Below are 16,280 nucleotides of genomic sequence, written 5' to 3'. Positions count from 1 at the left end.
ATCACATCACTCCACCTGTTTTCGGATAGAGGCTAGGGTCACCATTGAAAGTTTTCTGAAGGAAAGTGCTGCTATGCTGTACTGGAACTGCTGAATCAAAGTCTGATAAACATAGAGTTTTGCATAACTGTATTTGCAGTTTGTGTAAACACAGAGCCTTGCAACCAGCACTGTTAAGAAAATATATTTTGCAGCACAATGTTATTTTACTGGAAGCAGAGTTACAAATAAATAATTTATTCTGGTAACAAACGACACACACTCTTCTGTCAGTTTGTAGTATAAATGTACCAAGACTTTACTTTTGATTGGTAATGGAAGATTATAACTGCTTCTCCAATACAATACCTCAGAACAAATGTCTTCCTACCAAATACCTCTAACATAATTTAATTTACAGTTCTTATATACTTTTCTAGTCACGCACTTAAGATCCTATTTTTCCTTTTGGTATTTTTTTTGGGCTTAATACGGAAACATCTGTTCTGCTGATACTTTACTTTGTAAACTTGTTTAAGGAAATGTTTTATGATAGACTTTCCTGTTTTCCTTCTGTGAAACCATTTAATATTACTTGTAAGAACTTTTGCTGATGTGAGAATGCACGCAGTCACGAGTTGTTTTTCTGCTGATTTTACAAAAAGCCATGTCCATTAACAGAAGTCTGAAAGGAAACATCTGTAAAAATATGTCAAACTGTTCTGCTGTTGATATTAAAAAACATATTTTTGAGGAACTGATACTGTGGAAGAACAAGGTTTCTGCGGAAACAGCTTTGTAAAAGATCATGTATTGCTGAGTTTATAAAAAAAGCAGGTCTATTAATAGATGTTTGTAAACTGTTCTGCAATCATGAAAGAAAGCATGTAATACTTGCTTTCCAGAATTGCTTTTTAGGCTTTTTTCTGGTGCTGTGAAGAAGCCTGTCTGTTATACATATAGTATGGATGCCCATTTTACATTGCTAAGCTCTATACCTAGATTCAAGCAAACTTTTTATTCTATGCTTTATCTTTCAGCATATTTACAGCAGAATTAATTTCAATTTTTATTCACTGTTAAATAAACTCTAACACTATACAATAAAAGGTTTTCGTTTTGGGTCAATATTCTGAAAGATAAGGTAATACTGAAGAAGGACTTCCTAAGGTAGAGGACATGAATATTGTAAATGTGGAAAAGGAAAATAAAATGTATAGATGGTAATGTTATAACAATAAACAAGACTAAATTAAATGAGGAGAAGTAGAAAAAAATAAGTGTGAAGGTAAGCTGATCTAAGATTGTAAAGCATTTGGGTGAATGCAATTGGATAATGAGGTAGTAGCAGTGGTTGGTTAGGCTAATAGGAAGAGGGAGGGGATAGGAATGAGGAAGGGAAGGGGATATGTGCAATACAAATTTAGATAAGGAGGGGGAGGGAAAAGTTGGAGTTATGGTAGGGGAACATAGTGAGCCCAAATGTAGCAAAGGTGAATAGTGTGGGTTGGAATCCCTCATAGATGGAGGTTTAAGCCTTAGATAACAGAGATAATGGAGTTAAGGGAAGATAACAGCAATTGAAGTGTTTTTGCTAATATAATGTGAGCAACAAAGCAGGACAGCTGAGCACAGAACATTTGAAAAAGTTGGTCATGGTTCAAAAAGCCCATACATTAAAGCCAGGACAAGCTGTTCATGGGTAAGAAAGCCACACATATCAAGATATAATGGCTTTAAGAAGCCTGAAGTACATTAGCACATCAAATGTCATTTTCTGTTTGCAGTAGTACTAGCTGCAAGCTAAGTGTATGGTTGGTTTTAGCAGATTACCTAATGGCACCCAAATATGTCAGTCTATATATTGTCCACACTTAAAATATTTTTTGCAGACTGCAAATCCTCCCAGTGGAAGTAAGCTAATTTTATGCAGAATGATGCAGAAAGGCAGGGAAACTGATGGCTTTCGATACTGAGTGGAAGAAGCAATTTTGCAAGCCTAGTGGCACCCAAAGGTGTCAGTCTAAATAATGTCCAAAATAAAAAAATATTTTTGCAGGTTGCAAATCCTCCTAGTGGAAGAAAGATAATTTTATGCAGACTGATGCAGAAAGACAGGGAAACTAATGACTTTCAATACTGATTCTTTAAAATTAAAACAATTGGATTTCCCATTTCAGGAACTGAAACTCCAAACATGCTACTCATAGGATTATAGGATCATATCAGATTACTAGGCTATCGACCTGGAGGTCATTTTAAGCCTAGAGATTCCTTCCCAATGTAATACCATAGAAATGCTATAAATACCCAAAACTGCATTTAGTAATGACTGCTCATGTCCAAGAGGGTTGTTGGCTCTATCCTGGTAAGAAAGTTTGGTGCCCCATCCACTCGTCCAGGTACTTATTGAACATTGTCAGAAGTGCTCTGTTTTATATGAACTGGTAGCCTGTTCCAAAGATGTGTCAGTTGCTAGGAGACACATCTGTCCTTCCAGCATGTCCTATTTCAGTTGCAGGCCATATTTAGGTCCCTGGAATGGGTAGCCCTATTCCCATTTGATTTACGGATATGCAGCAAGTTCATTAAGCTTGAGTCTTGGATTGATCTATAGGCCAGGCATAAGTCTACCCTAAGAAGTCTGTATGATACTACTGTGCATGTACTGAGTTCTGCATTCTGTTAAAAAAGAAAGAACTTTAACTTGGCTGGGCTGAACAGGCCAGTGTTAGATTTGCACCAAAAAGAAGGTGGCAATTATTCTTTATTACAGTTCTTCCTGTATTTTGGATGCAGCAGAAAGACCAGTTCAGGGGACACTGACTGGGCTTCTGTACAAATCAGTGAGGAGCTACTTCTTGCTGGTTTAGACTACCTCAGGTGACTGGGGCAGTCTGAAAAAGTGAAAGGCATAGACATGAACATAGTAGAATGAGTACAGTAGCACATTCTTTTTTAATGAACATGTTATTTATTTCTGTTGAATAACACTATATGTGCTAGTGCCAGGGAGTCTATGGGATGCTAAATACTTTGTGTAGAGGAGCTGTAATGGATTGCATTGTATGGTTATGACAACAACAAGCTAAAATATATTCCCGGGTTATTATTTATCCATGTATTTATCCAGTTGATTTTAAGCATGCATCTAAGATGTATACAGTCATACAAGTGGGATGGTCACATCTGTGTGTGATTGGGTTGCAGTGTATTGCATGCACTGTATGGGTCTAAAAGCAGTAAGCAGAAAGACATAACCTGTGGCCACTATTGTATGCATTTATTCATTGAATCAATTACAATTAGATGTCTTAGGTGTACAAAGTCATAAACATTGCTATAATTCATAGGAAAGTGTGTGGTGGGGGTTAAATAAATCACCGTGGGAAATTATTTTTATTACAGTCTGATATCTGAAGTGTACACAGTCAACACATTTGGTTTTAATCACTGGATATGGGGGCCATCTGTGGACAAATGTAACTGACCCTGCTATCATTTGCTGAAGCTAAACAATCATTATTCTCGATTAAAATGAATTTGTGGGGAGTGAGTTAGAATACTTTACCATTGTAAACCAAAGTTGAATTCATTACTGTGTTCATTTGTTTATTACAATCAGACATCTGAGGTATGTACAGTCAACAAATTTGACTTTAATTGCTGGGTATAGGGGCTATATGTGGACAAAACTGAGTGACCCTACTGTCATTTGTTCAAGTTGAACAGTCATTACTCTAGTTTTGCAAGACTAATGTGTATCTGTGTTAAGCAAGCTGTCATACTTTACTATGGTTACTGTTTGTATGAAATAGTTGAAATGCATTGCTGTGGTTATTCTTTATCTTAATCAGACATCTGAAGTGTATTCAATTAACAAGGCAGCTATATTTACTGAGTACTGGGCTCTTGGTAGATGAAAGCAAGTGATACTACTATTTCCTCAAGTTAGAAAGTGAGTGATGCTACTATTTCCTCAAGTTAAACAATCACTATACTGGCTTTGCATGACCAATGTATATTGGTGTGAATCAAGTTGGAATATTTTTATGGCTACTGTATGTGAGAAACCAAGTCAGAATACATTACTGTGGTCATTTTTTTCAGAACCAGACATCTGAGGTATACAAAGTAAATACAGTAATTATAATTGTTGAGTGTTTGGGCTGTCTGTGTATGACAGTGATTGACCTTTTGTCATTTGCTCGAATTAGACAGTTGTTATTTTGGCAGTGAAGAACTAATGTGTATTTGTGTGAAACAAGTTGAAATGCTTTACTGTGGTCACTGTTGATGTGCATCAATATTGAAATACATTACTGTGGCCATTACATGTTATTACATTAGACATCTGAGGGATGCACAGTCAATAAAGTCACTTTAATTTACTGTAATGGGGCTGTCTTTGAATGAAAAATGACTGTGTTAGTGGGACATTTTCAGTCTACCTAAAAGGAGAAAGTTGACACTCATCAGTGCAGTTTCACTCTTCATTACAGGCAGATATCAGCATTATAGACAATAAGTTGCATGATGTTGTGGTCTTGGCAGGATGTGTATGATAGAAACTTATCACTGGCATACTGGCACATTAAGTAGCATTCCCATCTCATAGCACTCTATTCTCTGATGGAGCTTTTAGATTTGATACTTTCTGTGTAGCATCTGCATGTGTGGGTTTTATCCAGGTGTTCTGCTTTCCTCCCCAGAACCGCAGCTGTATAATTTATACTTGTGACTTACTCTGCTTTTATATTCATTTCAATTTAACACCAGTGAGGAACAGGTTTACCAGTTTAACTGATTTAACTAGGGAACGGGTCATCACTGCCCTCTCAAAGGCAAAAAATACAGCCTCCATGGGACCCAATAACATCCCAGGCTGCATCCTACATGAACTCAGGCATGAACTTGCAGCACCATTAGGCACCCTATTCAAACAAAGCCTGAGTACCAGCTTTATCCCAGCCAAGTGGAGGACAGCCACTGTCATCCCTTTAAACAAAGGTGGAGCATCCACTGATCCAGGAAATTATAGACCCATCAGCCTAACTAGCCTGATCTGCAAAGCTATAGATTTGATTATCATGAACCTCATTAACAGGGACATTGGCAACCTCCAAACACTCGAGCCCACACAGTTTGGCTTTGTCAAGGGGAGGTCATGTCTGTTAAATCTGGTTGACTTCTTTGAGACAGTCACCAAAGCCATGGACGGGGGAAGACGGTGCATACCACCTACCTTGACCTGGCCAAAACCTGGCATAGTAGATAAACTCTCTCAACTAGACATCAATCTATATGTTACCAGATGGTAGCAAACTGGCTCACTGATAGAACCCACCTATTCAAAATAGAGGAAGTCACCTCAAGCAGTAACCAGTACCGAGTGGCATACCCCAGGGATTGGTCTTGGGGCCTCTGTTATTCGGGATATACTTCTCTGAGGTGCAGGCCAAAACCAGTGGACTATGGCTGACCAAGTTTGCAGATAACTGCATGCTGGGCGCAGTCATCAATTCCTGAAGTGATGTGGACGTCCTCCAAGATGGTCTCTCCCAAACAAATGACTGGTGCCAGAAACATGGCCTCAAGCTGAATGCGAAAAAAATGCATCACCATCCTCTTTGGGGAGAGTGACATCCCAACATATTATCACATTAATAACAATGTCCTAAGTACACAATCATCAGTAGTGAGGGATTTGGGCACCCAGGTTGATAGCAACCTGACTTTTGACCACCATGTTGCTTCCATTGTACGGAAAGCTTTCTACATGGCCCACCTCATAAGTAAGGGTATCTCATCCAGGGACAAAGAGGTCATAACATCCCTGTATTCTTCCCTTATAAGGCCAATTACTGAGTACAATGCCCCCTTCAGCATGCACCTCGCAAAGCACATGCAGCAGCTGGAGAGACCACAGAGATTCCTCACCAGGAGAACCCAGGACCTCAAGCATCTACCCTACACAGATAGGCTAAAAGCCTTGTCCCTCTACTTAATTTCATACAGACTCCTCAGAGGTGACCTCTGTATACAAAGCAATCTCAGATCCCGCTTTGATGGGACTGCTGCATATCCACAAGTCAAGCTCCACTCAAGCAACCCATATGCTTGACCTCAACCTGGTCTGTGACATCAACAGGACTTGTTGGTGGGACAGATTTGTGTCCCAGAGACTCCCCCTTTTGTAGAATAGACTCTCTCTCCACATAAAGCAGAGTACCTCATTATCCCTTTTTAAGCGCAACCTGGATAACTGGATGGGAAACAGAAAATACACCCCTGGGATTCCACCTGTGTCCCTGCTGGACAGGGGCTTTGGGTGCTGACCTGTCTAAACATGGGCTAAACTCTTGGCTAGGCTTATAAGGGCCTCTGAGCCAGTAGCCTAGTAACCTCTTATGATCCTATGATCCTATGATTGGTGTAAAATACTCCATTTGAATTATGCAAGTAGTATAAACACAAGAACTGTTCCTGTCAAAATTTTACATTACAAACTCAATAAAATTATTTTAACGAACACTATCCTTTACATGTTTTTATCAGCTGTCATTCCTCAAAACAAATTTAAAACAGTTCAACAATGGACTGTCATTCTTCTTTATACAAGTTTATTTTGGAGTTGTGAAAAAGCAAATGATTTTCTTTTAACCACTGGCTGCTTTCCTATATAGAGGACTATTACAGAAAACTTGAATACAAATTTTGTGCAGTCTAGACATACACATAATTAACTAGCAAACAATCCATAAACATACATCAATATAATAGTTATAGCAAACAATTAACCATGTTGATATTCTTTTAAAGTTTTTATTCATATACTTCAGTGAAGTTTTCATCCTACCATTTCATTCAAACCAGAATTACATGTAACTTGCAATGCAAAGAAAAAATAAAATAGAATTGCTTTCCCAGTTTTCAACTTGTATAGATTTTCACATCCAAGATTCACATAGTCATTCAATAGCTTCAAACAGGAACTTCCAATCAGCATTTTAATGTGCTGAATATATGTATAAATCATTGCTATCTTTGTCACCCCTCTTGTCTGATTTTTTTAAAATGGGCTTGACTTTGAAAGTTCTCTTTGTCTTGACTATATATTACATTCCACATGTAGAAGATGAAATGTAAATCACCCTTTTAGACTGGCAGTCACTTGCCCACCTTCAACTGAAAATCTGCTAAAGTCTTGTATGTTTTATGAAAAACATTTTTTGTGTGTTCTACGTCATGTCAGCCTACTGCGGCTTTTACCTGCCCTATCACTTTCCCAAATTCTATAATGTTCTTTCACTATCTCAGCATTTTGCATGGTGAGGTAACACTTCAGTAAAAACATACACATTAGTCTCAAAAAATACATTAAATGCATCAATTCCAGATTTCTTGATCTAAGAGGTCTGAAGTCTGGCACACTGGCTGACTGAAACATTACAGAGCATGCATTGTTCACATAATAAATTCTTGGGTTCACTTTGTGGCTATACATTGGCATAGTGCTTATTGTTTGTAAGTACTCATAAAAGTGTGAGTGTCTGTACTTGTTGATGTACTGTACATGCAGTGCAAGCCTCTGCCTAGATATACACAAGCATTAAGTTTTCATAATAGAGCTGTCAACTAAACAATCTGCTGCAAAATGACTATGAACAGATACTACCATTTGTTTACACAGTTCAATATACCAGTCTTCACAAAAACAGTCATTGATCCCAGAGAGGATTACTATATTCCCTTATCCTTTTATTCAGTTATACCATATCTAAGGAATGTTTCCAGTTGACCTGATTATTACTTAATTAAGAATGTAAAGTTTGCATTCCATCTCACTCCTCCCCTTGGTCTGTGTACCATCCTTTTTGCTCTGACTGTGATTTTATGTATGTTGTTAAGCCATTTCAAGACTGATATGTACTCTTTTGTAACATTTATTATATAATTTTCCATCAGGTTGTCTAGTCATCTTCAAGTGTGCTATTAGTCTTTCTGATGTTCCTGTCTTATTAAATATGAAAATAAATAATTGCTGAATGTCCCACTGTTATCTTAAAGGAAAGACCCAGAGGGCACCATTTTATAGGATTATTAAATTATAAAAAGTATGTTAACTATGTGCAGTTTCACATTCAGTGTCAAATTTTAAGAGAAGTTTCTTTATCATTTGTTATGAATGCGTACAACTGTGATTGCTTTTAAATGTGAAGTTTTTGTCATATTTCTTTGTAATGACTTAAAATAAGCCTCTGCGTTGTAATTTTGTAAGTAAATTACATAAAGGAAAATAAATTATTCACCCTTTACATAATGTATACATTCCTGTTATATTAACCCAGACCAAATAATTCAATAGCCAATGTGCTTAATATTTCATGTTTGTACTAAAACGTCAGACTTTGTCTGGAGAATCGTGTTATGCAAGAAGTTGTCTACATCTATTCTTACCCTTTCTGTGTCAAGTTTCCATTTATAATCATTCACACTTGTGCCCCTCCACTTAACATTGTTATACGATTTATGAGCTGGACTTAGGTACTCAGCTTGCTTCTTTCTAAAATGTCTTTATAGAAATTGCTAGGACACTCATTTATTTTTTATTTTATTTATTTACATTTGTTGACCGGGAGTGTCCGACTGGATGTAGGTCCATTTTCAGCAGAGGCCCGGAGAGAAAAGCTCCACAGTTAAAATAACAGACAGTAGTTACATTGGATTACGTAGCTATTAACAATATAACATAACAATTACTTACAACATATTTACAGATGAAGAACATAGTACATCAGTAGACAACTAGAATCTTTATCTGTGAAGTACATAACAGACATTAACAAATGTTACAATAAGACGTTCCTGCTGTATAATAAGTACCAGGCTTATGAGCATCTGAGTTTGTTATAATCAAGGTAGTTAGTGGAGTGGAAAGAAAGGTAGTGGTTGGATGGGGTGGGTGATTTTAGAGTGGGAGTTGCAAGGGCATAGCCAGCATGTTTTTAGGTGCGCTTTTAGTAAAGTTTTGAAGTGGGTGCATGATGGTATAGAGGTAATTGTGAGAGTTCCATAATTTGGCTATGGTGCAAGAGAATAGTGCTTCACCAGCAGAGTTACTGGCTTTAGTGATCTGCAAGTGATTTTATTTGCTGGATCTTAGTGGTCTGGTGGTGCAATAGGGTTGCAGTAGATTCTGGAGGGATGGGACATTTAGTGGCTGGTTTACTAGTTTGTGGGCGAGTGAGAGTTGATACCATTGAAGGAGGTGAGGGAGTTCAAGCCAGCCCAGTTCAGCAAGTGAAAGACAGTGGTGACTACGGTAGGATGCCCCTGTGGCGAATTTGGCAATTTTTTTGTAGCAGGTCTCTAGCTTGTTTAGATCGCATTGCCTTAGGTTGGTATATATTGGAGAGGCATAAAGTAGGGAGGAGATAAGGTGAGAATTTGCTATTGAAATCTTTGTTGCTTTGGTGAGAAGTTGCTTATTTCTGTATAACGCTCCTAGTTTTTTGTAGACTTTTTTTATGGTCATGGATATGTGAATGGCAAATTTTAGTTTAGTGTCTATTTCCACTCGTAGCAATTTGGTGTGTTCAGTTGGGTATATAGTGTTGTCTTTTGCTGTGATGTTAAAGTGAGAGTTGTTTTGAGTATGTTTGGTGGGTTGGAAGATGAGTAGTTTAGTTTTGTTTGGGTTGAGTATTAATTAGGCATTGGATAACCAAGTTTCAATAGAGGAAAAGGCTTCCTGTGTGACTTTTTGCAGTTTGGGTAGGGACTGTGCTGAGCAGATGATGGTTGAGTCATCTGCGTATTGTATGAGTGTGTCATGTTTGGTGGCAGAGGCTAGATTATCGGTGAAAACAGAGAAGAGTAGGGGTCCAAGGATGGATCCTTGGGGAACCCGTATGGAGACAGGTAGTTGGGGAGATATGTCATTCTGCCATGCAACAGATTGTTGGCAGTCAGACAGGTAACTCTGAAACCAGTTGGTGACTGATTGAGAGAAGGATAGGTTATTGAGGACAGAGATAAGTTGTTTGTGCGGGACCATGTCAAATGCTTTAGATAGGTCTAGGAAAGTAGCAGAGGAGAGATAGCCATTGTTTTTATGCTGAAGGATAGTGTTAGTAAAGGAAAGTAAGGCAGTGGTGGTGCTATGGTTTGGTCAGAAACCATGCTGAGTATTGGAAAGGAGGTTGTTAGTAAGGAGGTAGTCTGAGACATGAGAGTGTATGCATCTCTCTAGTATTTTGGAGAGTGGAGAGAGAATAGCTATGGGGCGGTAATTGGTTAGTTCTGTGGAGGGTCCGCCTTTGTGGAGGAGAATTATATGTGATACTTTCCACAGTGTGGGAATGTAACTTCCTGACAGAGATCGGTTAATCAAGATGGATACTAAAAATAAAGACTTGCAATGAGTGTCCAAATAGAGGTCGGAAACCAGGATTCCTTCTTAAAAGGATCTTTTATTGAAAATCACAAAACACCAATAAAGCCAAACCAATCTATACGTTTTCGACAAAGGCAAGTCTTCATCAGAAAGTGATCTGTCCTTGTTAGCTTTGTCTATGGGCCTTTATTGGTTGTCTTCACACAGGAAAGTCTTTTAATTATAGGCCTGGTATAAATGGGGTTTGGTAACAAACCAAGTTGTCCTGGGACATCTTCAGTAGGAGTTAGGCTGATATATTAATGGGAGTATATCAGCCTAACTCCTACTGAAGATGTCCCAGGACAACTTGGTTTGTTACCAAACCTCATTTATACCAGGCCTATAATTAAAAGAATTTCCTGTGTGAAGACAACCAATAAAGGCCCATAGACAAAGCTAACAAGGACAGATCACTTTCTGATGAAGACTTGCCTTTGTGGAAAACGTATAGATTGGTTTGGCGTTATTGGTGTTTTGTGATTTTCAATAAAAGATCCTTTTAAGAAGGAATCCTGGTTTCCGACCTCTATTTGGACACTCCTTGCAAGTCTTTATTTTTGGTTTTGGTTGTCGTTTGACTTGCTTCCATCTTTTGGTTTGGTTCAAGATGGATACTAGGTAGGCCAGAGCATCAGCTGCGATTTGTAGGTATTCACTTGGGAGGTTGTCTGCTGCTAATTTGGTGGGCTTAAGTTTAGTTAAGAGTTTTTTTTTATGTTGGAGGTGGGTACAGGAGAAAAAGAGAAGGCAGTGGGGAGATTACTAGTTGAAGGTGTGGGTTGGAGGGGAGGGGGGTTGGTGTAAAGGTTTCCATGTATTGTGCCATAACAATCACTGCAAGCCCCTTCTCAGGCAAAAAGCCTTAGCTTCTTTTCAATACTGTTGACAGTCTTCTTTTAACTTATTAAGTGAATCTTCTTCTTCTTTCATCTTTTTCCCTGTTAGAGGTCACCACAGCAGATCACCTGTCTGCTCATGAATGGCGGTAGAGTTTTAAAGTGTTGAGTTGCCAGCCCGGTGCCCAACCTTCCACGGAAGGCACACACACGCACGCACTCATGCCTAGGACCAATTTAGAGTGTCCAATCCACCTACAGCATGTCTTTGGGATGAAACTGGAGAACCCAGAGGAAACCCACGCAACCACATGGAGGACATGCAGACTCCGCATAGAAGGCACTCCAGCCAAGGATTGAACCAGAGAACCTCTTGCTGTGAGGCGACAATGCTAACTGCTGTACCAACATGGCCGTCCTAACTTATTAAGTGAATACTGTCCTTTCAAACTGCTTGTCAAAGAGAATTCAGTTATCCTTCCCTATTCTGTTCTTTTTTTCAGGGTAATGCTTGCTAATTTACTTCCCCTACAAGTATCCATATATTTAATTTCTACTTTATTGGCACTAGCCACCTCATTTTGGTCTACCAATTCATGCATACTATATCCTTTTTATGAAGACAGTCAAAATTATCACCTCCAACATGGATTATTACTCTCTGTGTTTTCTTATGACACATAGAAGTCATTATCTTTGCTGTTTTTTAAGTCAAAACTGTCATAAGGCAAGAGGTAGCACTGGATACAAGCCCCCACATTACCAACTACATTACCATTCAATAACAGTAAACAAATATGACTGGGGAAAACCATTAGCATTCCATTGTCTGAACACCTTTTTATAGGAATGGTTCATATATTGATAGAGCATATAAGAGGAGCATGTGTAACCCCCAGGTGTGACTATTACCACTGGTACAACAGTATTCTGTAATTTCAGTTAACACAAGTAATATATGAACTACTAGGCCATAACCTCTTAGGAAGTGTGCAGAGCCAAATGTAGCATTTACATTTTCACAGAACTACCATGTTAATGAAGAAGTTTCAGGATATAACTCATGATTACTCATCTAGAAAGCTGTAGCAACCACAAGAGTTTGCTTTGTAACTTCCTTTGCAATGGCAGACATCTGATGTTCTGTATGACTGTAACAAAATACTGCTACTTCAAAACATCAGACACAAACAATGAAAAGTAAAGGTGCAGTACAGCTATGAGAAATATATTTCTAGTGAATTATTAATCTGTTTCTGCTTAATTCTTGTTCAATAACCATGCACAATATTTTGGAGAGCTCTATCTATCCATATTACGATATAATTTAAAAGACACTGCTAAAACTCTTTCTGCTACTTGTTTACATCATTACCTCCAACATGCACGCTCGAACCCCCTGCACATTTTAATGTTTTATTTTGTGGCATATCAGCCCCAAACTAACTATGTTCATGGCTCAGTTTTCACAGATATTTATCTACAAAGCAATTGTAATGCTTGTGCTTTTTACACTCACTAAGACTTCTATGCACTTAACATTTGCAAATGGTTGCCAAGTGCCAAAAGCTATGCCTGTGGATGGATTCTCTTAGATATGTGAATTCTGTACTGTGAACGCAGATCTTGGTAATATAAGGTATTAAAAATTATTATATTATGTATTTTATATAAAAAAGCTATGTCAAGTACAAAGATTTCAAAGTCAGAGAGCAGAGATCATTGTGAACAGGGACTACAATGTTTAAATACAGGTTAGTGTTTACACTAAGAAGTGCAGTTTATATTATCATCATTTTATGACAATCTATGTTTAATAATAATAAATCATGACAAAAAGGTAAAAAAATCTCACAACATTTATTAACTGGTCTATCACTTTGGCTGGAAAAAACAGTTCTTTCTCCAAATGATTCCATGTATACAGTCTAACAGGAATAGACTTAAGCACCAGTGCTAAAACAGACATGGCATTCTCAGGAATATGTCCAGACACATTAACAACTGAGCCAGAGCATCTCTGAGTGGCAGAGTCTCATATGCATGGTGATAATGCAAATGTACTGCAACATACTGTGCTGGGGGGGGGGTCAGTATGGGGTGAGGACAGACATTATTCCACTTAAGAAGGAAGCTGAGTTAATTGTAAACTTTCACACACTCGGTCCTAATGGACTGAAAAGTGAACTTAACTGGAAGTATTTCATTGTTTAATTGTTTTTATTGTCTTAAGTCTTGGCTGTATTTACATCTGTGTTTCTTATGAATATGTAAGTCCATAGACGATAACTGTGGCCAAACTGATAGACCATTGCATAATTTTTTTGTGATTTTCAGATTTGTCATGGGTTATTATATATATATATATATATATATATATATATATATATATATATATATATATCTTTATGGCTTTATGGCTTTGTCCAGATTTCTTGCTCTAAGATGTTGAGAGGTATGGTGTGTGTGTGTGTGTGTGTGTGTGTGTGTGTGTGTGTGTGTGTGTGTGTGTGTGTGTGTGTGCGTGCGTGTGTGTGTGTGTGTGTGTGTGTGTGTGTGTGTGTGTGTGTGTGTGTGTGTGTGTGTGTACAGTGGGTACAGTGAAGATCAGAAAATTTGTCCTTTCCTCACTGCAGTGTGATCTCAGAGTTGGTATATATAATTAGCGGTGGTGTGGGGGGCACAGCCTCCCACAACAGCAAATTCGATGAACAGCATTTGCGATGTAAGTGCCATTCGGTTAACTGACTTTTCAATGCTGTAATACAGACCCTGAATTTTCTACACCTCAAACTAATATAAATATGTACACAGTATGTTTATAACAATGACAAATGTATGAAGTGGGATAGGTATTTCCACTTCTTGTCTGTACCTGTGGATTTACTGGGGAGAAACTTTCAAATTTACAATTTGATAAACTAAAGATGGTCAACAGGTGTGCATATTAATATTCTTACCACAGAACATGCATTTACCTCAATCTTTTTGCAGATCTCTTCCATTTGTGAGATGATAGTTTGGATCCGATCATTCCCAGCTACAAGCATTGCAATGCCATTACTGAGTTCGCTCTGCAGGAGAAACAGCACACAAGTTGTTATTATACAACAGCATATGACAATAATTTGACAGACATTGGATAAGTATTGTGTTGTACATTACCTAGTCTCCAACCACTAAGTCCATGTCTTCTATCACTATTCCACACTGAATTCCAAATGTTTAGAACTTCACTTGTAACTCACAAAAATTGAATTCTTCAATTAAAACACAAGTTTTATTTACATGTTTTAATCAGAAAATTCTAATTTCTGTGTATTAAAAATGAGTCCACATTTCACTGTGGACAGACACTCAGATTTAACATCAAATTTTGCCTACACAACCACCCCTCCACACACACACACACACACACACACACACACACACACACACACACACACACACACACACACACACTAACTTTTGTCAAACTCACCACTGTAGCCTCTGTGTTGCACATCCTTATGTTAATTAGTGTTTTGTTTTGTTTTTTTTTGCCTAGTTTGTTTTGAGTAATTTTTGTTCATCTTTTCATGTTTCTCGGTTTATGGTGAAAGACAGATGCTGGAAAAATGTAAATACTAAATGTAGAACAATTTTGCACAATGAAACACAGTCCCAGAGAACACAAACAGAAATCTAAGCAACTCAATTAACAGACTGAACGCTGTATTTACTCATGCAAGAGACTGCATCTCCAGTCCTATTACAGGTAATATACTAAACACCCAAGTAAACCTTCATCTACAAACACCTTGTCCCTGCTAATTCTTATCACAGCCTCTCCAATATAGAAGAATAATTTGCAGATCACTGATGAGAGACAGGTACCACCCCAGCCAAGAGCCAACCACTTTTGTCATCACGCTCTCACCTAACTCAAAACAAATACTAACCTGTAGCCTTGCCACTGTGTGCAGCTTAGCTATTTACTGTACATGTAACTACCAAGCAAAACTAAACAAGTGTATATAAGGTGGCCTTCATCCACATATTTACTCCTGTAGTCAGATGATCCTGCAGCTATCAGATTGCACTTCCTGACATATGTGTTATATAATAACTATCCAATTATTTGTTACTACTACTGTCTGTAATACGGCATATTCTGAGTGTTCATATTGTATTATTCTTTGTTTCCTCATAACATGTACCCTCTACATCTGCTGAGGAATTATAAAATTAATACAAGACCATTTAGTTATTCTTTATGTGTGTGTGTGTGTGTGTGTGTGTGTGTGTGTGTGTGTGTGTGTGTGTGTGTGTGTGTGTGTGTGTGTGTATATATATATATATCTTATCATACACACACACACACACATATATATATATAAATATAGATATAGATAGATATAGATATGTTGATAGTTAAATATGTGTATGTGTATTTTAATTCATTATATATTTACATTAACAAACACAAACATGTTCATTCATTATACACACACACACACACACACACACACACACACACACACACACACACACACACACACGCCTGCACACACATACAGATGGATCTATGTTTAACATCGAAATACCATAACGCTGAAACTCACAATGTTGAAATTGCAAAAGAACGAATGACAACAACTGTGAAAGGCAAAATACCAAAATTTACAACACAAAAAATTGCAGCAATACTAATCTTTCTGTGGTGGTATGTTCCTGTGTAGTTTCAAAAAGAAATAACTTTAACTTGCGATCCATCTTCTTAAAATCTAAACAATAAGATATCCAAATGGCCCTTAACATCCATAAACACAATCTGATTCTTGAAAAATTACCTGAATAAGTAAAGCAGAAAAAAAAACTCCTGGGGTGATGCTTTAAATGATATTTAACAATACAGCTCAAATATTAAGAAATAGTGTGTGCATCAGCATAAGACGCAGGGTGTTTACATTCAAAGCAGTAGAGCTATAGCTGTGAAAAACTGCTCTTTAGTATAGTGCTCCTCATATTTTATCACACATGAA

General features: G+C 37.7%; 1 protein-coding gene across 2 annotated transcripts in view; it reads right to left on the bottom strand.

Annotated features, from left to right (window-relative positions):
- TRIM54 (tripartite motif containing 54) overlaps positions 1-16,280 on the bottom strand; it is a 1,123,771-nt gene that overhangs the window by 605,685 nt on the left and 501,806 nt on the right. For both annotated transcript variants that reach the window (XM_044075469.1, XM_044075470.1), the window contains exon 4: positions 14,235-14,330. In XM_044075469.1, the coding sequence (XP_043931404.1) occupies positions 14,235-14,330 (96 nt within the window). The remainder of the gene's footprint in view (positions 1-14,234; positions 14,331-16,280) is intronic.

The sequence above is a fragment of the Protopterus annectens genome, chromosome 6.part1, assembly GCF_019279795.1.
Source record: "Protopterus annectens isolate FY-2018-M chromosome 6.part1, PAN1.0, whole genome shotgun sequence".
NCBI lineage: Eukaryota > Metazoa > Chordata > Ceratodontiformes > Protopteridae > Protopterus > Protopterus annectens.
This window is presented reverse-complemented; position numbering and strand designations above follow the sequence as displayed.